General features: G+C 44.9%; 1 protein-coding gene across 2 annotated transcripts in view; it reads right to left on the reverse strand.

The window, feature by feature from the left end:
• The window catches only part of LOC106581098 (protein C-ets-1), a 47,843-nt gene that overhangs the window by 11,529 nt on the left and 9,336 nt on the right, over positions 1-26,978 (reverse strand). Inside the window, exons 1-5 of one of the 2 annotated variants that reach the window (XM_014162825.3) lie at positions 20,364-20,838; positions 3,305-3,424; positions 2,425-2,625; positions 1,779-1,856; positions 751-996 (exon numbers count right to left, since the gene is read on the reverse strand). In XM_014162825.3, the coding sequence (XP_014018300.1) occupies positions 751-996; positions 1,779-1,856; positions 2,425-2,625; positions 3,305-3,424; positions 20,364-20,430 (712 nt within the window). In that variant the 5' untranslated portion in view covers positions 20,431-20,838. Of the gene's footprint in view, positions 1-750; positions 997-1,778; positions 1,857-2,424; positions 2,626-3,304; positions 3,425-20,363; positions 20,839-26,978 lie in introns of those variants that run through there. The other variant, XM_014162824.3, reaches the window with a different exon arrangement.

The raw sequence follows: 26,978 nt of genomic DNA on the forward strand, positions 1-26,978 counted from the left end.
ACTATCAGTAGGAAAGCAAACAGTGGTGCATGTGGCAGGTAAACAGAACGATTCATGAGAAAGAAAAACCACGCTCTGACACTCTCTGTCACTCTCTGGCATTCTCTGTCACTCTCTGTCACTCTCTGTCACTCTCTGTCCTTGCTGAGAACCACCTCAAGGTTCAGATGTAAAAAACAGAGATGAGAAATTTGAGAGAAAAAAATGTGGTTGTTCTTGAAGGTTACCTCGCTTGGGCTGTTTTACATGAAAGCTATAGGGACAGACAGCGCTAACGCACCGTGTGGCTTTGTTCTCTTCTCACTCTGACATAAACAATTGACTTATTATCTCCTCGAGGCGGGTTTGCTTGAACCACAAGCCAGCCTTAGGGCCTCCTTTCTTCTATCGTGGTACATCCAGTGATGTGGCAGGGCAAGATTGGAGGGCGTCAGCGAAATCACACGCACACAGTGATGTTCACAAACCCAACCCAATTAGCTAGACCTCAAGACTCACACAAGGAGTTACAGTCAACACCGTGGAATGACTTATCATAGATTCATACTGTATGGACTGAATCAGAGTCTCAGTCTTATGCACAACTAAGACATGGACTAAAGGCCTACTCACGTAATGGCCCCAAGTTACCCAAGTTAACTTGTTCCTCTTTGAGATAGGGCACCTAATACACAGCAGCTGTAACAGCCACACTTCACAAAATCTTGATTTCCAACCATTTCCTTCACTATCTTGTTTGTGACCCCTCACCTCTGCTGATGCGGCCCACACACATGTTGTCGGGGGAGACCACCTCCTGCTTGACTGAGAAGTAGTCCCCCTGCAGTGTGTTGAGGGGCATGTCCCTGAGGATGACGTTTGGGTATTCGCTCTCGTACTTGAGTGACAGCAGGTCCTCGGAGCTGATTGGGTGAAGGGTCTGGTAAGACTCTGTGATGAAGCCCGGCTCTGAGTATTCAGAGGGAGGAACGCACTGGGCATGCTCAATGCCATAGCCTGGAGAAACACAGGAGGAGGAGGAGGAGAGGGAGGGAGGGAGGGAGGGAGGGAGGGAGGGAGGGAGGGAGGGAGGGAGGGAGGGAGGGAGGGAGGGAGGGAGGGAGGGAGGGAGGGAGGGAGGGAGGGAGGCGGGAAGAGAGTGAGAGATAGAGACAGAGGGAGGTGGAGAGAGAAGGAGGGGGCGGGAGAGAGTGAGAGAGAGAGAGAGAGAGAGAGAGAGAGAAAGAGAGGGGGAAGAGAGTGAGCGATAGAGAGAGAGAGGGAGGTGGAGAGAGAGAAGGAGGGGGCGGGAGAGAGTGAGAGAGAGAGAGAGAGAGAGAGAGAGAGAGAGGGGGAAGAGAGTGAGCAATAGAGAGAGAGGGAGGTGGAGAGAGAGAAGGAGGGGGCGGGAGAGAGTGAGTGAGAGAGAGAGAGAGAGAGAGAGAGAGAGAGAGAGAGAGAGAGAGGGGGGAAGAGAGTGAGCGATAGAGAGAGAGAGGGAGGTGGAGAGAGAGAAGGAGGGGGCGGGAGAGAGCGAGAGAGAGACAGCGAGACAGAGAGAGAGAGAGAGAGAGAGAGAGAGAGAGAGAGAGAGAGAGAGAGGGAGAGAGAGAGAGAGAAATGGAGAGCTCAGTTGTGTAACTGCAACAACAAAAAATTACTGGACCTACTGTGCTGAGTCATATTCCCATTCTTTATGTATAGACATTGATTGACATAACATATTACATATTAACAAGCCATTAGTGCATTAGAGCCAGACTACGTACATAGGATTTAGTCTCTTCAGTGATACTTACTGACGAAGTAGTCTGAGGTATAGTGGGATTCCTGGAAGGTGGAGGTCAGGCCGTTGACAGGGAAATGCTTTGTGTCTTCTTCATGAAAAATAGATATCAACAGTCACTGACCCTGTCATTGATTTAATGTATCCTTTAACAGTCGTAAACACACTGCATTCAGTATGGTTGGGCCTGGCTGATTAAATATTAATGACCAGGAGGAAACGGAGGTCTTCCTCTTCATCTCAGATTACCATGTAAATGCTAACAGCGCTAACACTTGAAACCGTTTTGCACAAAGAGACTACAGCGGCAATGCTGTGCTTCAACACACACTACAGCTAATGTGATAGGTACAGTAGGCATTTCTGAGGCTTATGATTGATACCAGGGTTGGGCTCAATTTTGAATTGAAGGCAGTCATTTCAGGAAGTAAACAAAAATTGTAATTCAATATTCTGAAAAGGGCATTTATTTTCAATGACTTCTCAATGAACTGAAAACTAGAAGCTATTTATATCAATATTTTGGACATTTCTGAATTTGTTATTAATATCCCTACCTGAATTGACTGCCTTCAATTCTAATTGAGCCCAACCCCGATTGGTATGTTGTACAGAGCATTATGTGTACTGTAGTACATCATGCTACAGCCTGGGCCTACCTTTCTGAAGCATCTCTAGATGTTCCCAGAGGATGTCGCCCACATAGTCAGGTGCTAGATCCAGGAAGCGTTCCTTCCCCAGGGCACACATACTGGCCCCGTTCATACAGAACTTGTGGAAGTCCACGCTCTTCAGGCTGAACTCGTTCACCGTCCACGTCAGCCACTCTCCCACGTGGCTCTCTGTCCACTGCCTGGGGTCTGAGAGGGACATGGGGGGAGAGGGAGGGACATGTCACTGAAGGGCTACCTGAGGTCACAGTCATACACATGGTGACAAGAAACCTCCACTCCACTCTGTTTTAATCTACCATCTCGTGAATTATAATAGAGGTGAGGTATTATCAGGCCACAGAGCCATTTCTGTAGCGCATTCATTTTCATTAGCAGTTTCAGTGGGTCATATTTTAGACGTGCTGCTGCTGCTGTTAGAGGTAAGAGGTGAGGTGGTACAGATAAGTGGTGATACTAACAATAGACTGACAGTGAAACCCCAGCTATTTGCAGACTGGCTGGGAGGGCTGGACTGGGGAAACCAAACATAGACATGCTGCATCCTATAATATCAAAATGGTAAACTCTGTGGTATGCCTCAATCGAAGAACAATCATGAATAATTTATCTCTGTCTCTCTACCCCGGCTTTCTCTAAATCCTACAGTCTGTCTGACAACCAATACACTCAATCTGTCATTTTGTATATAATGTCACCACTTAGCTATCTTTAGTCATACTGAGAGGAGGGGTTTAGATTTTGAGTGTGTGTAGGGAAATATGTCACAGTGGGTAATCAAAAAATATGCATGTAAAGTGAGACATAGGAAGGGAAAGAGAGAGAGAGACACAGAAAGAGAAAGTAAGCCCTTGTTTAAGTGCTTTACCTTTGGGAATGGCCAGTCGTTGCTGTTCCTTTGTGAAGCCGCTGAACGTGTCCTTCAGAGCCTGAGACATCATCTCTTTACTCCCTGGAGTGAGCAGGGGCACGTCTCCACACTCCAGATCTGTCAGTCACACAGGAGAGAGAGACTAGCAGTCAGACTCAGCGCACAGAACACAGGGCCCCCCCCCCCCCACACACACACACACACACACACACACACACACACACACACACACACACACACACACACACACACACACACACACACACACACACACACACACACACACACACACACACGCCAGCCGCCGTGATGAAGCACTTGGCTGAACAATTACATCCTGTCCAGACAGACAGTGTATCGACTTGGGAGAGAATCAATTATACTATGGCAGCTGCCGCTAACGCTTTGGTCACATACGCGTGCACACCAACAACACATGCTCCAGCTTCCGCTGTCCGTGTTGTCCAAGTTCCTCAAAGCAAAGAGTTGTTTGTTTGGCAATATAATACATGAATGCCTCACATATGGACAAGGTAGAAGCCATTCTCACTGGGGACCCAGTGGGTAGGACTCACAGAGTGGGGATGATACCTATCACTGTGACCTCTTATGCCCCCTTCCCCCCAGAGGTCAGGGACGAGGTGATGATGTCACCCTAAGCCCTGCCAGGCTGGAGGGGGTGGGGGTAAGGGGTCGAGGGGGGTGGGTGGAGGGTGAGTGTCTCTGTGGTCCCGGACACACAGGCCCACTGTTCTCCCCTCACAGCCAGTGGGCACCCAGCATGAGAGAGAGTACTCTTTGATGGCGTTAAACAGTGCCTGATGACTCGCATTGATCTAATTAGACTCTACCAGGCTACAGAGGGGTGGAGGGAGGCGGAGAGGGAAAGCCCCCAGGGCAGGAGCGCTAGACTAGAGTGCTAAAATTTTACTTGGATCAAGACAGCAACAGACAAAACTAAGACATGGAAAGAGAGAGAGCGAGACAAACACAGACAGACAGACAGACAATGACTGTGACAGTCTTCTGTGAATGAATATATAAATCGCCACATTTCATAACAAAGAAAGGCATAAATGATTACCACGGCTGTATGTCACTCTGTCTCTATCACCTCTCGCCGTGTGAGGTAAACTACCAGATCACAAGCAGGCCCGGAGGGAGGCTGGAGACGTTTTGTCACCCCTCTGCTGTCTCTCAACACCATAAATGTTCTGGCATCTCTGCCCTGGTTTGATCTGCCAGCCCAGCGAAGGGGAGGCCGTGGCGATGTGCAGTTCATGCGTGTTTTCACTGCTCATCAACGTTCCCGACTTCGTCTGGAATGCACAACAGCTGTCGTTCCTCTGTGGAACTGTAACTCAACGCTGCCTGTCTGGAACCCAAGGCTCTCTCTCTCTCTCTCTGTCTAACCGCTGGAAGCTGACAGGCCAAATTATGCAGAGTGCCCAAATGGAAGCGAACCATAACACTGCCGGTATGTGATTCGATTAGGCCTCCATGCTCCCTCTCTCTCCATTTGGAAGTCCTGATTATACTACATATTACAGTAACCACTCTATTGGCTTGGTTATGCATTTCTACCGTATCATGCTATTTTAGTATCATATTACAAAAGACTGAAGAGACTATTGTCAGACAAGGCCCATTCTGAAATTAAAATAAAATGAGACCTGACTGTATAGCGTCCACCATGTCCCTGACTGCACGGTCGTCTTGACCATCTCCACCGAGACGGCTGGTTGTTGAGTAACTACGTAGGGTTAGATAGCGCTAGTGGAGAGCGATCGCTGGCTGAGATGAGATGGAGCTTGCTCAGAGTCAGACTGTGCCTGGGCTTTGATATCAAAGACAAAGACTGAGAGAATGTTGAAGTTTATTTTACATGGATAGAGTGGAGTTTGTCTGCACTTTGGAACCAGCTCGCGCTGCCCTCTCGCCATCCCCACGCTGGGCTTCGCAGGCCTAAAGCTGTCTTAAAACCAGGGCCCCATCAAAGATACAGAGCTCCCTCTGGGTGAGCAGGTGGGGGTTCATATTGTACAGACGCCCACCAGCTGAAACAGGCAGTTTTAAACCCCAGATAAGACTCATATTGGTTATAACTTAACCATTGTGAGTGTGTCTGAACTGCACAACATTCATGTTTTAACTTCAACATGATATTTCCTGGTGCATGAAACTCCTATAGACTGAACTGAATTTGATTCTGTCTTACACATTACAAATGATTACATTTCATACAGTATACTGTGAATGGTACTCACTCCCTCTCTAAACGACCCATGCAGTTCTCTGTAAGATAGCTAATGTACTGTACATCTAATAACTGGGGAGGCTGGCTTGGGTATGGTGTCTCTGCTAAATTATGAGGCCCTGATATGGTTTCAATGCCTGGGAGTCTGATTAGGGCAGGTTGGGCAGGGTCAGTATCACTGAGACTTAAGCATCTGCGAGCCACCTTCACACACAGAGTGGTAGTCTATCTTAGGATAAGACCCATCCATTTAGTGGACTGACAGTGTGATTGGGTTTAATATGTATTGTGATTATGACAGGAGAAGGGTAAGATTGGTGATCTATGACACCCACAACTTAGATTACAGTGGAGAGAGGGAGGACCGTGCCTGCATGTGGCTTATGGTAAATAGTCTTATTGCCTACCAATTAGGAAAAAATATGGATCATTCAATTATTTATTAGAAATGGTATGCAAAATGGGACTATATTATCATTGACAGACAGTGGGAGAGAGATGTCCTGTAGATTTACTGTAAAATATATTGATAGTCACTGGTTGGTGTGCAGAGCTCCACAATGATATCTGTCCCCAGAGACGCCCACTGAATAAATGCTGTGCGTGCCGGAAAAGCATCCCTCTTCCCCCACTCCTAACCTTCCCTGCAGACAAAGGTTCCAGTCCACACCTCTGGCGCTCAGGTCTATTAGCAGCAAGGAACAGGAGGAGGGAGACACACGTGAACCGAATTATTAGCCTTCTTCGCCTATGCGCCGGAGAGAGGATGTGAAATCTTGCGGCCGGGGCCATGGCCCTAAGGAACCGTGGTGGGGCTGGTGCGGGGCATAGCAAGTCAGGGTGGGGTAGGGTGGGTGAGGTGAGTGGAGTGGAGGGAGAGTGGAAGGATGAGTCATTGAGCTGTAATGTGAGTCGATCACAGGACTGACTGGGGGGAGATGAATGAATGAAAAGGGAGGCCTCAGAGTGCTCCCTCTGTCTGACATCAGAGTGGGAATGGTGCCATCTCCCTGCCTCTGGCTGAGACTGCTGTGTTCATTCATAAACCCCCTGCTATGATGCTGCCTCTGCTTCAGATGATGCAACGACATGCATGGAGCAGGAAACTTCTACCGACACAATGGGAGAAAGAAGCACTGTGCTATCATGTGGCTATAAATAGTCCTAGACTGAGTGTGTATGAATGTGTGTGTGTCCATTTAGGTCTGTCATTGTGTGTGAGAGAGAAAGAGAGTTGGTGTGCGATCAAAGAAGGGAGGACGTCTACGGGGCTATTCAGTGGACTGCCAGATATTTCAGCAGTGAAATGCTTTTAAAGCCATAAAGGTCTGATTTATTTCAGTCTAATGTGAGATTAACATCTTTGGCTGACAATACACCTGTCTTTCTCCTTCTCTCTCTCTACAGCGCTTTGTGGGTGGTACGGCTATATTTATGCGACTGAGTCCACTTCCTGAGGCTAAGGTGTCACTTCCCAGAGAGAGCTAGAGAGAGGTGAGAGGTGGGTTGAGCGGGTTGGGCCTTTCAGGGCCAACCCAGGTTAACCCCTTTACCGAAAATATCCCTCTGAGGCTTTATGGTTTATTAGGCAGCGGTGGTGGGTACCACCAGGGGGTCCTACCAACTCAGGGACCCCCTGTCCAGAGGTGACGCTGCTATCTGAGAGAGGCTTTGATGGAGATTTGTATCAGTCCCAGTCTGGGAGCACGGGGTCATAAACCCCGCTGAGTTAAAGAGAGAGCATTCAGCCCTGCAGAGTAGAGCAGCAGGGGAAATAAGTGGTGGGGAAGGGGGGGGGGGGGGGGGTCAGAGGGCACTCTAAGTCCTGAGAGGTCCGCTTGTTCTGTCACTATTTGGATATCCATGTGAGGGCCAGGGCCAGAGACAGGAATAGAAGTGGCCGCTTGCCACTCGCTAGAGGAGGCTGCCGGGCCGGTAGAGTAGTGGTGTTACAGCAGGACCGACAGTGGGCCAGGGCCAGATGAGGGCCAGCCCAGGCGCTGCTCTGAGGTCACAGGCTGGGGCTATCCCCCCATCCATCTAGCCGTCCATTGCATCCTGTTGAAACAGAGTTGCTATTCTTAGGGCTCCACCACTGTCTGCTGTGCGTCCTCTCCCTTCACAAGCCTGTGGTGCTCAGCCTCCAGACCAGACCTGTAACTACTACTACTGTCGACCAGACTTGTTACTACAACTACTGTTGACCAGACTTGTAACTACAACTACTGTTCACCAGACCCATAACTACTACGTCTGTTGACCAGACCTGTAACTACTACTACTGTCGACCAGACTTGTTACTACAACTACTGTTGACCAGACTTGTAACTACAACTACTGTTCACCAGACCCATAACTACTACGTCTGTTGACCAGACCTGTAACTACTACTACTGTTGACCAGACTTGTAACTACTACTACTGTTGACAGACCTGTAACTACTAATACTGTTGACCAGACCTGTAACTATTACTACTGTTGACCAGACTTGTAACTACTACTACTGTTGACCAGACCCGTAACTACTACTATAACTACTACTACTGTTGACTAGACTTGAAACTACTACTACTGTTGACCAGTCCTGTAACTACTACTACTGTTGACCAGACCTGTTACTACCACTACTGTTGACCAGACTTGTACTACTACTACTGTTGACCAGACCTGTAACTACTACTACTGTTGACCAGACCTGTAACTACTACTACTGTTGACCAGACTTGTAACTACTACTACTGTTGACCAGACCTGTAACTACTACTACTGTTGACCAGACCTGTAACTACTACTACTGTTGACCAGACTTGTAACTACTACTACTGTTGACCAGACCTGTAAATACTACTGCTGTTGACCAGATTTGTAACTACTACTACTGTTGACCAGACTTGTAACTACTACTACTGTTGACCAGACCCGTAAATACTACTACTGTTGACCAGACTTGTAAATACTACTACTGTTGACAAGACCTGTAACTACTACTACTGTTGACCAGACCTGTAAATACTACTATAACTACTACTACTGTTGACCAGACCTGTAAATACTACTGCTGTTGACCAGACTTGGTACTACTACTACTGTTGACCAGACCGTGACTGCTACCACTGTTGACCAGACCTGTAACTACTACTACTGTTGACCAGACCCGTGACTGCTACCACTGTTGACCAGACCTGTAACTACTACTGTTGACCAGACCCGTAACTACTACTAGTGTTGACCAGACTCGTAACTACTACTATAACTGTTGACCAGACTTGCAACTACTACTACTGTTGACAAGACCTGTAACTACTACAACTGTTGACCAGACCTGTATCTACTACTACTGTTGACAAGACCTGTAACTACTACTACTGTTGACCAGACCCGTAACTACTACTACTGTTGACCAGACTCGTAACTACTATAACTGTTGACCAGACTTGTAAATACTACTATTGTTGACAAGACCTGTAAATACTACTGCTGTTGACCAGACTTGTAACTACTACTACTGTGGACCAGATTTGTTACTACTACTACCGTTGACCAGACCCGTAACCACTACTACTGTTGACCAGATTTGTAACTACTACTACCATTGACCAGAATATTAACAACTAGTACAGTTGACAAGACCCATAACTACTACTACTGTTGACCAGACCTGTAACTACTACTACTGTTGACCAGACTTGTAACTACTACTACCCTTGACCAGACCATTAACTACTACTACTGTTGACCAAACCAGTTACTACTACTACTGTTGACGAGAGAAGGAACTACTACTACTGTTAACCAGACCTTTAACTACTACTACTGTTGACCAGACCCGTAACTACTACTACTGTTGACCAGATGTGTAAATACTACTACTGTTGACCAGACCTGTAAATACTACTACTGTTGACCAGACCTGTAACTACTACTACTGTTGACCAGACCCGTAACTACTACTACTGTTGACCAGACCTGTAAATACTACTACTGTTGACCAGAAGCGTAACTACTACTACTGTTGACCAAACCAGTTACTAATACTACTGTTGACGAGACAAGTAACTACTACTACTGTTATCCAGACCTGTAACTACTACTACTGTTGACCAGACCTGTAACTACTACTACTGTTGACCAGACCCGTAACTACTACTACTGTTGACCAGCCCTGTAAATACTACTACTGTTGACCAGAAGCGTAACTACTACTACTGTTGACCAAACCAGTTACTAATACTACTGTTGACGAGACAAGTAACTACTACTACTGTTACCCGGACCTGTAACTACTACTACTGTTGACCAGACAAGTAAATACTACTACTGTTGACCAGACCCGTAACTACTACTACAGTTGACCAGACCTGTAACTACTACTACTGTTGACCAGACCCGTAACTACTACAACTGTTGACCAGACTTGCAACTACTACTACTGTTGACAAGACTTGCAACTACTACGACTGTTGACCAGACTTGTAACTACTACTACTGTTTACCAGACCTGTAACTACTACCACTACTGTTGACCAGACCAGTAAATACTACTACTGTTGACCAGACCTGTAACTACTACTACTGTTGACCAGACCTGTAACTACTACTACTGTTGACCAGACCTGTAACTACTACCACTACTGTTGACCAGACCTGTAACCACTACTACTTTTAACCAGACTTGTAACTACTACTACTGTTGACCAGACCTGTAAATACTACTGCTGTTGACCAGACTTGGTACTACTACTACTGTTGACCAGACCCATGACTGCTACCACTGTTGACCAGACCTGTAACTACTACTACTGTTGACAAGACCTGTAACTACTACTACTTTTGACCAGACCCGTAACTACTACTACTGTTGACCAGACTCGTAACTACTATAACTGTTGACCAGACTTGTAAATAATACTACTGTTGACAAGACCTGGAAATACTACTACTGTTGACCATAATTGTAACTACTACTACTGTTGACCAGACCCGTAACCACTACTACTGTTGACGAGATTTGTAACTACTACTACCGTTGACCAGACCATTAACTACTACTACTGTTGACCAGATTTGTAACTACTACTACCGTTGACCAGACCATTAACTATTACTACTGTTGACCAGATTTGTAACTACTACTACCGTTGACCAGACCATTAACTACTACTACTGTTGACCAGACCCATAAGCACTACTACTGTTGACCACCAGACCTGTTATTACTACTACTGTTGACCAGACCTGTAACTACTACTACTGTTTACCAGACCTGTAACTACTACTACTGTTGACCAGACCCGTAACTACTACTACTGTTGACCAGGCCTGTTACAACTACTACTGTTGACCAGACCCATAACTACTACTACTGCTGATGACCAGACTTGTAACTACTACCACTGTTGGCCAGACCCGTAACTACTTCTACTTTTGACCAGACCTGTAACTACTACTACTGTTGACCAGACCCATAACTACAACTATAGCTACTACTGCTGTTGACCAGACTTGTAACTACTACTACTGTTGACCAGACCCATAACTACAACTATAGCTACTACTACTGTTGACCAGACTTGTAACTACTACTACTGTTGACCAGTGCTGTAACTACTGATACTGTTGACCAGACCAGTAACTACTACTACTGTTGACTAGACCCATAACTACAACTATAGCTACTACTACTGTTGACCAGACTTGTAACTACTACTACTGTTGAAACAGACCCGTAATTACTAGCTGACAATCTGGACCCCTACAAATCAGCCGGGCTAGACTATCTGGACCCTCTCTTTCAAAAATTATCTGCCGAAATTGTTGCAACCCCTATTACTAGCCTGTTCAACCTCTCTTTCGTATCGTCTGAGATTCCCAAAGATTGGAAAGCTGCCACGGTCATCCCCCTCTTCAAAGGGGGAGACACTCTAGACCCAAACTGCTACAGACCTATATCTATCCTACTCTGCCTTTCTAAGGTCTTCGAAGGCAAAGTTAACAAACAGATTACGGACCACTTCGAATCCCACCGTACCTTCTCCGCTATGCAATCTGGTTTCAGAGCTGGTCATGGGTGCACCTCAGCCACGCTCAAGGTCCTAAACGATATCATAACCGCCATCAATAAGAGACATTACTATGCAGCCATATTCATCGACCTGGCTAAGGCTTTCGACTCTGTCAATCACAACATACTTATTGGCAGACTCAACAGCCTTGGTTTCTCAAATGATTGCCTCGCATGGTTGACCAACTACTTCTCTGATAGAGTTCAGTGTGTCAAATCGGAAGGCCTGTTGTCCGAACATCTGGCAGTCTCTATGGGGGTGCAACAGGGTACAATTCTCGGGCCGACTCTCTTCTCTGTATACATTAATGATGTCGCTCTTGCTGCTGGTGATTCTTTGAATGTCCTCTACGCTGACAACACCATTCTGTAAACTTCTGGCTCTTCTTTGGACACTGTTAACTAACCTCCAGATGAGCTTCAATGCCATGTGCCATGTGTAACTCTGTGTTCTTGTATGTGTCGAACTGCTTTGCTTGGCCAGGTCGCAGTTGCAAATGAGAACTTGTTCTCAACTAGCCTACCTGGTTAAATAAAGGTGAAATAAAATAAAAAAATACTACTAATGTTGACCAGACCTGTGACTACTACTACCGTTGACCAGACCCATAACTACTACTACTGTTGACCAGACCTGTAACTACTACTACTGTTGACCAGACCCATAACTACAACTATAACTACTACTATAACTACTACTACTGTTGACCAGACCCGTAACTACTACTACTGTTGATCAGAACTGTAAATACTACTATAACTACTACTACTGTTGACCAGACCTGTAACTACTACTACTGTTGACCAGACCTGTAAATACTACTATAACTATTACTACTGTTGACCAGACCTGTAACTACTACTACTGTTGACCAGACCTGAAACTACTACTACTGTTGACCAGACCTGTAAATACTACTATAAATACTACTACTGTTGACCAGACCCGTAACTACTACTACTGTTGACCAGACCTGTAAATACTACTATAACTACTACTACTGTTGACCAGACCTGTAACTACTACTACTGTTGACCAGACCTGTAACTACTACTACCATTGACCAGACCTGTAACTACTACTACTGTTGACCAGACCTGTAACTACTACTACTGTTGACCAGACCTGTAACTATTACTACTGTTGACCAGACTTGTAACTACTATTACTGTTGACCAGACCCGTAACTACTACAACTGTTGACCAGACCTGTAAATACTACTATAACTACTACTACTGTTGACCAGACCTGTAACTACTACTACTGATGACCAGACCTGTAACTACTACTACTGTTGACCAGACCTATAGCTACTACTACTGTTGACCAGACCTGTAACTACTACTACTGTTGACCAGACCTGTAACTACTACTACTGTTGACCAGACCTGTATCTACTACTACTGTTGACCAGACCCGTAGCTACTACTACTGTTGACCAGACCTGTAACTACTACTACTGTTGACCAGACCTGTAACTACTCTTCAGTCTGTCTGTCTCTCTTTACAACAAAACACATAGCTCTCAAGGAACACCACTCTGATGCTAACAGAGACTAATGCCCCATAGCTGCTCTTCTCTCTTTCTCTCTCGTCTCTATCTTTGAAATGACATTAGTTTCTGATGTGTAGTAAGTGCATTAACTCCATATTGTTTACCAGTCTTAGTTCTTGCGTGATAACATTAGCTGCCTTTTTCAATTGATCGCTGTCTATGCCTGGTGGAGTGTATTTCTCTTGAAAGCCGGTGGAAATTCCCTGCTTTCTGCAGAAGGGATAAAACTGAGACAAAGCTCTTACTAATGGCTCATGGTCACCATCTATGCTGCTCACGATCATACACTCAATGCTTCAATCATAGAGAAAGAGCAGATGGTTTTATGCGTCTTCAAAATAGAAGTGACGACTGGGTTACAAAATGTCTCACTCTGCAAAACTACATACACAGATTGTGCAATGCCCCAACTCTCTATGAAAAACACCTACAACACATTTCAGCATTTCACAACCCTCCAATCCACCCAAGGCAAGGAACAAGGGATAAAAGCAGGAGAAGTCTGTTCTATGTTGTTTGTGAGTTAACCAGGGCTCTGGTTAGCTGTTAGAGTACATGCTAGAGAGCAGAGCAGGTGGTGTGAGATTAGCGGCATGTAGCAGCTTTCCCTGGCCCCAGCCCTGCTGTAAACACACAGGGGATGCTCTGAGGGAACTGTTTAGGCGTTAAAGCAAACACACAAAATATCTGACAAACAGTTTACCTGCTCGCTTGCATTCTTCTAACAAACCCACCGTGCCTGGCCCCTTTTCAGTCTAAACTGCAACATTCCGTGAGTACAGTTTCCTGACACCATTCTGAAATATGGCGGGAAGCGATACCGACTGAAAGTAGGGGGAATCTGTCATATTAATGGAATATTCATTCATTCAACAGTTCTCTTTGTGACATTCTACGCACACAAACACTATGAGCCATGGATACAATTCTACATCACACAGCTTAATGCACTCTGCACATTCTAAAGCATGGGCGACAGATGGATAGTGGATAAATAAATTCCCTGCAGACCACATTGTTTTCATGTTGCGTACCATACATTCCTCTGGTGTTTTACAATCACTAATGTGTTTCTCACAGCTTTCTTGTGTGCCTTTAGTGTGACCGAAAATGGCTGTGGCCCCCTTAGAAAATGGTTGGAGGTCAAATAGTTGAATTACTCTCTATTTTGGATGGAACAGTGTTGTTTTCGAGTTGAAATTAGTGTTTGTACAACATATCAAACGTCTGGTTACTTTTTTTTACCTCTATCTCAATATAGGTGGTTTTTGATGCAATGCAACACTTCAGAGAGATATAGCTGTGTGTGCTGATCAAATGATGTGTAAGAGATAACAGCAACTCATGGAAAATATGCACGCAAGCGTACAAACCCTTACACTCACTCACACACTCATCCAAATGCAGGTATAGGCAAAACATTGAGTAGATGTGACTCACACTGTCAAAGAATGACTGGACTTAACATTGTGTTCCTCTTGACGTGAGTAAACATGACGCAAGAAATTAGTCTTTCTAAAAGAATGTTGTCATTTACTCACTATTTGTAATTTATTCCTCAGAGGTTCCCATAAAAACACACTGGAGTCTGAGGTCTGAGTGTTGAGGGAGGAGCACGTAGAGAGACCTCTTAATGTGGTTTTATGAGAAACTGCCAGTGGACTGTGTCCCAGCAGCTCTTTAGTGGTGGAAGTGAACGGTGTCAAAGACAAGTTCTCATTAGGATGGGCCCTTGGGACTCCTCCAGATGCCCACAGTAACTATTATTAGCAACACTCAGTCTGGAGATTGCCAGGCCAGACCTCTCACTACATCCAAAATATGCAGATATGAAGAAAGAGAGAGAAGGAGCCAGGTCGCAGTTGTAAATGAGAACTTGTTCTCAACTGGCCTACCTGGTTAAATAAAGGTGAAATAAATAAATAAAAATGCTAAGGCATCCAGCTGTTACAAACACCCAACTCCCAACCAACCAACCACAGCCTGAGCCCCAACCCCAACCTCTCTTCCTTGGGGTGCCAGAGCAGAGCACATGTGCCTCCGATTTGACTGTGCCTGCATCACTGAGGCCTCTCACTCGACGTGAGAGCGCCACAGAGTCTCACCTACATCATACAGCTCTCCTCCCTCGCCACAGCTTTCCTTATTGTTCTCTGCTAAGGAGAGCAGACCTGCTTGTCAATACCCCTCTGATGTAGTAGGGTTGACATACATTAAAGTGCAGTCTGTGGCTCATGGGACGTTCACTACTAGCCTGATTACAAAAGCAGCCCACATGCTGACTCCAAAAACAGGTGGTCTGCAGAAAACCGAAAATGCATACAAAAGGGAATTAGGAAAATCTGCGCCACTGGCCGTAAGCAAAAGACTGGGCCGTCCTCGGAGGACACCAGATTGATGTCTATACCAGACAAAGCATAGTTTACTCTGGGCAAACAACCTCCCGATGAGGAACTGTAAAACAGCAGTATGGGACAGAAATACATGTAGTGCTTCACACAGGGAATGGTGGGACGTGTGGGAGGTGGTTGGCCACACCTCCAGACATAGCTATGGTTTGGTGAGGCAGCGTGGAGCCCACCAGTTAGCTCTCCCAGTCAGCACAGTAATGTAGAGTAATGGGGAGAGGAAGGGCCTGCGGCGGCAGGAGGCAGCCGGTGGCACGCGGTGGTGTGGCGGGTGCTGTGACTCAGGGATTAGCAGAGACTGACAGATGGCTGGGATGAGACAGACCGACGCCACATCAAGGCCTGAGGTGATGTTAGACTGAGAGATGCTCATGTGGCCCACAGAGGGGATGGAAAAGAGGAAGGAGAGGGGGAGAGGAGGAATGAGAGGGGGGAGGCTGTAAAAAACCTTCAAGCTTGTTACTTCTTCTTTCCTAACTCGTGGACATGCTGTTTCTTTGTTTTGGTTGGCGTCTCGAGAAGGCTTATTGGTGAAGGCTACACTCCAAGAGATGAATCTACTCTGTTTTTGACAAGGTCTAAAGAAATCATCTTTCAAGAAGTTCACATACCGTTATAGGACTTCAAAAAGATTTAGAGTACAAGCAAATACATTTTTCAACCCGATTCCACACATGCCTATGCTTTCAGCACATCTTACAGTATGTGCCACACCTTCAAATGCCTTTCTTGCGCTCTCTCTCCACATATGCTTACTATTTAGCACACTGATGTATCACAAGGTAGCACGCCTACTTTTATATGACTAAGTTCTGAAAGGCTAAATTAATGCGTGTAGTCACAAGAGAGACATCCCGATATTGCCCACGCACGATAACATTTCACAGATTAACAGGGCAGGACTACGGTCAGACAGATGAATGAATGAATGAAGGAGGAGAAGGAGGAGGGAGGAGATACCCATTTAATGATATTATAGGGTGACATCATAGCCCATTCACAGCAGAGACACTGGGTCATTGTGGCCAGTAGTAAAGTATTCCTCTTCATAGACAACCATTCTACCAACAGCCCAGCCTTTGAAACATCTGCCCCACATGAGATGAGTCTGAGGCCCATTCAGGAGACTGGGCATTCAGTGCCCACTGGGCACAACAGCAGCCTGGCATCATGGAGACATTGTTTAGCTAAAAACTGTCTAATTACTATGGGCAAAGCACCAAATACAAGACACCAAAAAGTGCTTTGGATCGAACATCCTGGTTGGCCATTGCTTGATTCGGCAAAGTGAAATGGACTTCAGCATACCTGTTTGTTCTGTTGGGTCCAGCAGCGCCAACCCACATCAGAGGAGGCTGAATCGCCCCACCGCTATTTGCACAGCTGCCAAACGGCCAGGCGGGCTCAAACACGGGCACATTTTGCATTTTACACAGCACTACTGAAGGAGTGCTGACACTGTCAAACCAGCCCTCAGCTGACACATGCTTATTTAAGCCACCCTGCCCAGAAGGAAAACACTCCTCACCATGCCAACAGGCACCAAAATGGGGAGGGACAGTCGGGCGTCAGCCTCTGGCACCTGGCCCGTTGTGGACCCTGGCTGGCTGTATGTGACATGGGTATGTGGTGGCATAGGGGGCCCTGAGTGTAGCCGCCCGGCCCGGTAGTGCAGCATGCCAGTTAAGACAAGCAGCCGCGTCTTAACCGGATAAAAGGGAGACTCGCACCCAGCAGGCCTGCCTGCCACACACATTCCTCTCAGTCAATGAACCCTGACCTGCAGACCTGAAGAACAGAGAGAGAGGGATCCTAGACCATGCAGGGAGGACTCAGTCAGTACAGGAAAGCACATGTCCTTATACACGATACAGAGTGGTAGGAATAGTGTAAGTACAGTACTGTAAAGAAGCCATGAGCTACATTCTTTTGAAATCAGAAAAAGGGGCCCTGTTATTTTGCAATCCAACACCCTCCATCTTCAGAAGGAATCGGACTTATCTTAGCATTCGCAGCTCCACTCCTTAGCTTTATCGTTTTGTTATGGCTACTTGATAAACTGAGTAATCAGCTACTGCACCATGCTCTACATTGGACTGGGCTTACAGTCAAATTGAATTCAATATAGCAGCACTTTATTGCCAAGTATTCACTTGCTTGTAGAAATCTTTCACTTGTATTTCCCAATATATCATTGACGCTACTCATTTCAAATTCCCCAAAAATCTGACTTCTGTGTGGGAATGAAGGATCTACTACGTCAGTACTTATACAGTAACACTCAGGAACCTGCTTTTTGGTATATAAACAGCTTTGTTTGGGATCACCCCTAACCTCCACAGTCTGTAGGCACTTAAAATAAATGATCTCAGTGGGATATAGTGAAAAAAGCTTCAGTAAACTGACACTCACTTCACCTTCACAAAGATAGAAAAATAAACAAGACAATGAGATGTATCCTATTGTCTTGCTGTGTGTGTGTGTGTGTGTGTGTGTGTGTGTGTGTGTGTGTGTGTGTGTGTGTGTGTGTGTGTGTGTGTGTGTGTGTGTGTGTGTGTGTGTGTGTGTGTGTGTGTGTGTGTGTGTGTGTGTGTGTGTGTGTGTGCGCACATAGATAGAGAATAACAAAATCCTCTGCCTAGGTATCATCACTCTATAGCTCACTTAACCCTTTCCACCATTCACAAAGATCCTGTCATGTTCTGTCATGCCTACTCAGTATAACTCAGCCATGGGGGAACATCGCAATTTCCTCTTTTGATCAGAAGGAGTAGGAAGGGTTCACTTCATCAGTGGGCCACTGGTCTACTGTCCTATTTACAATGAGAGAAGCTAGCTACACGGAAACGGGGAAGGAGTAGATGTAATGTGTATGTCTGATGTAGAGAGTCTTGGCAGCTACAGCCTGACCCCAGTACACACGGTCGGCAGAGGAAGCTAGCATTGCGAAATGGCTTTGCAAGATAGCGGTATGTTTTGGCAACCCCACTGCAGCTATCAGCAACTTTCTGATATGAGTGCGTTACCATCAGTGTGTGTGTGTGTGTGTGTGTGTGTGTGTGTGTGTGTGTGTGTGTGTGTGTGTGTGTGTGTGTGTGTGTGTGTGTGTGTGTGTGTGTGTGTGTGTGTGTGTGTGTGTGTGTGTGTGTGTGTGTGTGTGTGTGTACGTGTGTGTGTGTACGTGCGCACGCGAGGTGCTTCACCTCAAGGAGTCATTACACTTTCTTCCTATTTTTCTGCATAACGGGTTACGGAGAAGTGTATGTATCATGTTTCCATGACGTCTCAAGCCTTTGCCACCTTAACAGCTGGCACACTTCTGAAGCCATAAACGTAGAGATTTGAATATTAGCCTAATGTTAGCTATTAAAGCCCAGTCAGCCCTCTCAATGAAGGAAGAAAGAGTGAAATCAACCTGACTCTGAATGTAAAAGAACAGAGTCACTTTGAAGGGAATTAAACCACTGAATTCTAAATACAGACTCAAACACTGTGTTATGTGGGCTTGCACTCCATGACCCAGCCCAGTGCAACCATGACCTGGCCTTACGGGCAACAGGCAGGATATCCAGCCTTCAGGCCTGCACACTCATCAACCCCGTCTGCCTCTGGTTCTCTCTTGAGACTCTGGCTAAACCACTCAGCACGAGGAGGAGAGGAGAGGAGAGGAGAGGGGGAAAGGAGAGGGGTAGTACTGATGACTGGGCACCAGTGGTGGTTTCCCATGCAGACAGCAGCATGCCTGATATGACACGCCCTCCCTGGACTGGGGCTACTCTGGGTGGCCAGGGAGGGAGATGGGACTATGATAGTAGGTGCCCGGCAAGGCAAGATCTACTCAGCATGAAAGAGAAGGCTGACTCTCTAGAGAGGGAACTCATTTGAAAAGGAAAAAAAATACACCAAAGGCACATACTAAAGGCACAAGGCTACTGTACAGCTCCATAAATAATGTGTTCAAATTAACAAACCTTTTATGACTGAGTAGAAGTGTCAACTGTCAAATTAACATCATTTTTTAAACACACAGGAACTTTTCAAACACTAGTAGGCACAATGTCATACTGCTTGCTTTAGTCTCATGTTCTTTGCCATAGTTGAACTAAGTGTTCATATAGGTTAAATAGTTAAATCATGACTCCTCATAAATTAACTCTTCAAATCAAATCAAATTTTGTTGGTCACATACGCCTGTTTTTTTTAATGTATTAAATCATGCCTCCTCATAAATTAACTCTTCATCCATGAAATATGATTGTCAGTCTAATGCAGGGTTCAGCAGCTGCAGCTTTAGCTTACAGTCTAGCCGTGTGACACCGGTATGTTGAGAACATGAGACTGACGATTAAGAAATACAATTATGTAAACGGGGATTCCATTTAGACTAAATTGCATAAGAGTAATAATGTATTTCCCCTTGTCCCTTATTTTATCCAGAACAACTGTCTGGATCCACAAACATTTATCCAAAAAAATGTGTCTTATTCGTTTACACAATAAACAAATTAATGTTTTGCATGCACAACAATTGTGAAGACGCGATAGGACACGGACATATCCCGTTAGGCTAAATGATGGCTTTATCATAGGGAAATACTTATTACCTCCACTGATACATGTTGCACTACATAGGATGGCATTTGCCTTACAAAAGTTGACCCGTGTTTTAAATGCAAGCCGCTATTCGCCACACAACATGAAACATACGGAGAGATCATAGGCAACTGTAATTACAATGTTATATGTCAAAATACAAAAGTTGCTTTACTCACCGTCCATTCTTTCAGACTTTATGATGGTTAATGTCGGTTTCATATCGACAGCTGCCGTCATGATCATCAGATCAATTTGTTCGATAACGGGATGATAAATTTTGTCTCTCTCTCTCTAACACAATAATTCCGTGATAATTTATTAAAAATTGCTTTCTTCCCTTGCCGTCCAATAAAGTTTTGATTTACTCAAAAACAATATTGCGTTTTTCCTGTCCTCCCGCTTCAATTTATCTCCACCAAAATGTATCCAGTAGGCTACAAACTTCTCTTTCAATCGCTCTCTGTCCGCTACACTCTCTCTCTCTCTCTCTCTCTCTCTCTCTCTCTCTCTCTCTCTCTCTCTGTGTCGCTCTCTGTCGCTCTCTCTCTCTCTCTCTCTCTCTCTCTCTCTCACACTCACTCATTCCCTCCCTCTATCTATCTCCGTCAGGGCGTTTCTGTCGCTCTGACTGAGCAGTACGAAAGAGGTTGTGTTGTTCCCTCCGTGGAGCCTAAATGTACCACCGGCATCTGAAGGGGTGGCGTTTCTACCGCCAGTGGTCAAACTCGTTTTGCATGGCCCGGTTCCCCGGGTAAGCAGAGTTCTCATTTTACACCATTCCATTGGCCTTTAAGTGAAATCCCCAACATACCGGAGCATCGGGCCATGCAAACGAACTCCACCAGTGATTCACAATTCAATTACATTCTTGCCTGCTGTCTTTCTATGAGAATCAATCATCCGCATGTTCCCGCAAATTAGTCCAATTCGGAGGCTGATAGTAGGCTATTTTGGACAGCTGATTAGTTAGGCTATTTCTTGTATTAAGAGATTAATTTTGTTTACAGATTTTACACACACAACAATAGGCCCACAGAAGTTCATCCATGTTCTATAACCCTAATGTCAAAGACTCCCCCATAAGGCAACTTTACTGAAACATAAGAAGGTCTTCAATTACAATGTTGAACAAATTACATAATTATCCAGATAGAGATATTATCCAGATACCTAATACAGTGAGTCAATAACCCTATACAATTCCCATTGTTTCTGAAACGTCTCACTGTCACCCTAAGGCACAAGTTAAAAGAAAGGTGAGGGAGGGTTACTTAGCGTCTGATAGACAAGTATACAGACCAGTATAGTGCCTTCAGAAAGTATGCAGACCCCTTGACTTTTTCCACATTTTGTTACGTTACATCCTTATTCTAAAATTGATTAAATAAATAAAAATCCTCAGCAATCTACACACAATACGCCGTAATGACAAAGCGAAAACAGGTTTTTCAAAATGTTTGCAAATGTATAAAAAGTAAAAACAGGAATACCTTATTTACATAAGTATTCAGACCCTTTGCTATGAGACTCGAAATTGAGCTCACATGCATCCTGTTTCCATTGATCATCCTTGAGATGTTTCTCCAACTTCATTGGGGTCCACCTGTGGTAAATTCAATTGATTGGATATGATTTGGAAAGGCACACACTTGTCTATGTAAGTTCCCACCGTTGACAGTGCATGTCAGAGCAAAAACCAAGCCATGAGGTCAAACACATTGTCTGTTGAGCTCCAAGACAGGATTGTGTTGAGGCACAGATCTGGGGAAGGGTTTTGAAGATCCCCAAGAACAGAGTGGCCTCCATCATTCTTAAATGGAAGAAGTTTGGAACCACCAAGACTGTCCCTAGAGCTAGCTGCCCGGCCAAACTGAGCAATCAGGGGAGAAGGGCCTTGGACAGGGATTTGACCAAGAACCCGATGGTCATTCTGACAGAGCTCTAGAGTTCCTCTGTGGAGATGGGAGAACTTTCCAGAAGGACAACCATCTCTGCAACACTCCACCAATAAGGCCTTTATGGTAGAGTGGCCAGATGGAAGCCACTCCTCAGTAAAAGGTACATGACAGCCCGCTTGCAGTTTGCCAAAAGGCACCTAAAGACTCTCAGACCATGAGAAACAAGATTCTCTGGTCTGACTAACCCAAAATGTAACTCTTTGGCTGGAATGCCAAGCGACACATCTGGAGTAAACCTGGCACCATCCCTACGGTGAAGCATGGTGTTGCCAGAACCCTGCTGTGGGGATGTTTTTCAGCAGCAGGGACTGGGAGACTAGTCAGGATCGAGGAAAGATGAACGGAGCAAAGTACAGAGAGACCCTTGATGAAAACCTGCTCCAGAGCGCTCAGGACCTCAGACTGGGGCGAAGGTTCACCTTCCAACAGGACAACAACCCTTAGCACACAGTCAAGACAACGCAGGAGTGGCTTCGGGACAAGTCTCTGAATGTCCTTGAGTGGCCCAGCCAGAGCGTGGACTTGAACCCGATCGGATATCTCTGGAGAGACCTGAAAATAGCTGTGCAGCAAAGCTCTCCATCCAACCTGACAAAGCTTGAGAGAATCTGCAGAGACGAATGGGTTAAACTCCCTAAGTACTGTACAGGTGTGCCAAGCTTTTACCGTCATACCCAAGAAGACTCGATGCTGTAATCGCTGCCAAAGGTGCTTCAACAAAGTACTGAGTAAAGGGTCTGAATACTTGTGTAAATGTGATATTTCAGTTTTTTTCTTTAATATAAATGAGCAAACATTTCTAAAAACCTGTTTTTGCTTTGTCATTATGGGGTATTGTGTGTAGATTGATGAGGGAAAAAAACGATTGAATCAATTTTAAAATAAGGCTGTAACTTAACAAAATGTGGAAAAATTCAAGGGGTCTGAATACTTTCTGAAGGCACTGTACCAAGCATTTCAGGCTAAGGTGACCATCTGTGTCCAACTCCAAGGGTCCAAGCGTCCTCATAAACACCTCAGAGTATTTCCTATTCACCTTGTACTGATCAATAAAAACCTAGCCTGTCTTTTTACAGAACTGCCTCTTAGGCTTTTGAAAAGGGATGACGTCTTGGAAGAATGCACAGGATTTGATGCTGCTGAAACTTGAAACATATCCAAAATCAATCAGTGGCAGTGGCGACCCGTCATTCAGGGCAGGTGGGGCAGAGCCTATTTTGCCCTCCCCCCGCCACAAAATATATATATTATTTAAAAAATGTTGTCCCTGTTTTGCATGTTATTTTGGCACTAATATGCGTCACATATCAGTTTGCAAACAATATAAAAATGTTTTATCATTGAGTTAATAAAGCATCCATACAAACAGGTGTTTCAGCCTAGCTCAGTGCTTCCTGTGGTGATTGGGCAGCCAGCAGAACATATGGAGCATAGGGGTTGGTAATATTCTGTAGTTGCACCTGTGATTGGCTTAGTGTTCTATCACTCATTGGGACACTACACCACCGCAAAATCTATGGGGAGAGCTTGAAAATGTAAGCCCCTTGGGTGCTGCTATGGCAGGGTTACATTAGAAGTGCCCATCCAAGAAGGCTCATGGTCATTGGCCACATATAAAATTATGTCAAATCACGTTTTATCTACCGTAGCTTTGATTGGACTGATTATGTCAACATCATACTTTCAAAATCTTAGCTAGCAAGCTAACACTGGCAATTTTTTTTTAATCCTTGTCATATGAAGAGAAATTATACATAAAACGTATTGGTGCTCATCGGCTATTGGACGTAAACATTACACAAGTTTGAAATTGCAACAATGAGTGGTTTGGAAGGAATCAATGGCTAACTGCAAGCATTGCAAAGAAATCACTAGCCTGCTATTCAGTGGAGTGGGTGCGTGGTCCAAGTCTGGGTTTAGGGGTCTTTTTCCCAAGCTTGAAAGGATAAACATTCAACATTGGCCAAGTTGTCAATCCAGCATGACTTATGCTGCGTTCAAAACAACTGGAAACTTGGAACCGGGAACTCTCATACTTCAGTGAGTTCAAGACAACTGGGAACTCTGAAAAAAAAGAGCATCCAACTCAGAATTCTAAGTCGGGATTCTCGGGCCTCTTTCTAGCGCTTCGACCTGAAGATCACTGACGTCATGATTCAACCTTGTTTTTTTTCCGAGTTCCCAGTTGTCTTGAAAACCCCATAAATCCAGAGAATGCCAGACTTTCATTATGAAGTTTGATGACAAAATAAGCCTACGAAGGGCCGCCGCACCACCTTCCTGTTCAAGTGAGCACAGCACAACAAGGCTGAATGAACAGTTTCACTGCCAGACAAGGCTCTGCTAATATCCAGGTGTAGCAGTGGTAAGGTGTTGGGACTGCTGTTGGGACTCTGCTGTTGGGACAGCTTTATGTAGGCCCCAACAGTTTGTGGGCACCGTTTGTCACCGTTATAGTGCAATTCATGTATTGTTTAGTGTTGTGTTGTGTAGTGGATTTCCTGGCATGTATAAAAACATTATTTGGGGGGAGTTTGCCCCACCAAGATATAAATGCTAAAATCGCCACTGCTCAGTGGACACAAAGAATTCAAAATAAATGGATCTATTGGCTCTTTATCGACACAAATCAAATTGGGGCCCCTGTCATCATGGCCATCACAGCTAATTTGATTTGTAAGGGTTACTGTTTTATCTATAAGCTACTTTTTATGTGTTAGTCAGTTTTTTAGGCTACTCCGATGAGGGACAAGCAGCGTGTTATTTCAGAAATTGAATCAAGATTTAGTTCTGCCTCTTGTAGGAAAATGACTGAATATATGAGCAAGAGTGAAAGAGTGCTGGTGCTCCACTTGGAACAAAGACAACCATATGGAAGTTACCTGCCATGGCAACAGATTGTCATTGCAATTGTCACATGCAGGTTTCTTTGCTTCTTTAGTGGAACCTAGCGATGTTGACAACAGTAAGATGGTCTGTCCAAGACAATATTACTGGTAGAAGTAGACAGCTAAAGTACAATCATTTCATTGTTTTACAGCTGTGTAATTAATTCCTCAAACAAACAATACAGTGACATTGGATTTAGCAAGTGTATCAGCATCCAATCTACACAGGTCTGCATACACAAAATAACATGGTTAGCTAGATAAGTCAATATGGTCCATCCTAATATGCAGGGCAACATGATTATGCATGTACGTAGCTACAGTATACCTCCAAATGGGATTGGGAGGTAGGGGAGCCAGGGGTATTGATCATGAATGGATTTTTAAATAGAAATCTTTCACCGTCTCCATTAGCGAACCTGGATAATGTTTCACTTGACAGATCAGCCGTAGTAGAAATGCCAGGCAGAGATGTCGTGTGGCCTCTGCGGTCTCACTGCTCCTCACAAGGGGCCATCAAGAGGGTGGGAGGGGTACCTTTCAATTCATTTCAGTCAGTCAGTCAGTCACTCTCCTCTCTCTCCCTCTCACTGCCCCTCTTTGTTTTGGCTTAATGAGCTCCTTGTATCTACTCTTAAAAGGACAGCCCAGATCCTTTGTGCCTGAGGACAACCATTAAGACTAATAGCGTTGCTGACTAATATCTGGACTGGAGCTAGCAGAGTGGCCTTTTCAATGGGGGTGCGTTATGTCCCCTCTCGCTCCCTTATATGTATCATCCATGTGTTAATGGTGAACATTTAAAGTGGGTATTAATCTATCTATGTACTTAATATATTAGCTTGAAACTTACTAAGTTCTGCAAATAGGTCAAGTTGAATATAAACTTCTGTTTAATGATTTGAGAGCTCCACAGACACATATAAGTGCAGGTAGACTGATGTACCCATTTTGTACTTGGTTGATACACTCTAGTTTTCATTCAGTATTATCTTTCTGACCTGCTAAACTCATTTCCATGAGCGTTACAACAGAGTGAATAAGAGCTGGGTCTCCCTTTACTAAAACACTTCAAAGACAGAATCTGAGAGGAAATATTAAAATAAATAAAACACTATCATTACAAAAGCCAGGTACAGATGTAGGATCTTAATTTCCAGGAGTGAAATTCAGGAAATGTACAACTTGTAGTGCATTTGAGGTTTAAAAAGGCTTCTGAAGTTTGAAATTTACGAAAAATGTATCAACCCCAACAAAAATGTCCATTAATTGTAATCCACATAATCATTCACATTTCCTGTTGCTGCAGGATTATTTTCCTCCTGTAGCAAACGGCCTCAAATGAAGATCCTACATTTGTAAGAACTAGGGCTATTGTTATTTACCCAAACATGCAGTTTCCTGGATACTACCACGCCAGGTAGCCTAGTGATTAGAGTGTTGGGCCAGTCATTGAAAGGTTGCTGGATTGAATCCAAGGTAAAAATCTGTTGTTCTGCCCTTGAGCAAGGCAGTTAACCCACTGTTCCCTGGGTGCTGTGGATATTGATTGAGGCAGCCCCCAGCACCTCTCTGATTCAGAGGGGTTGGGTTAAATGCAGAAGACATATTTCAGTTGTACCACTGACTAGGTTTCCCTTTCCCAAATACGTTAGTCACTGGTCATTGTACTGTAATGTATACATTGTACAGTTACAGGAAGAATGGATATGGGAATGAAAACATCTGTACATGTCATTGTACGTGTAAGTGACAGCCCTCCCATGAGACTGAGCAGCACCACCATCATCTCCCACTGATCAGGCAACATGTGCACTTGGGTTTCAATGTCTAGCTTCTTTACCTGGCAAATGCTGTTGCCATGGTTTTGACAGTTAGGGGTTCATGCAATAGCATTGCAGTTTAGCAGCTATAGCTAAAGCAAAGCTGCTCCTCAGGCACATCT

This window comes from Salmo salar, chromosome 20, assembly GCF_965601325.2.
Source record: "Salmo salar chromosome 20, fSalSal1, whole genome shotgun sequence".
Lineage (NCBI taxonomy): Eukaryota > Metazoa > Chordata > Actinopteri > Salmoniformes > Salmonidae > Salmo > Salmo salar.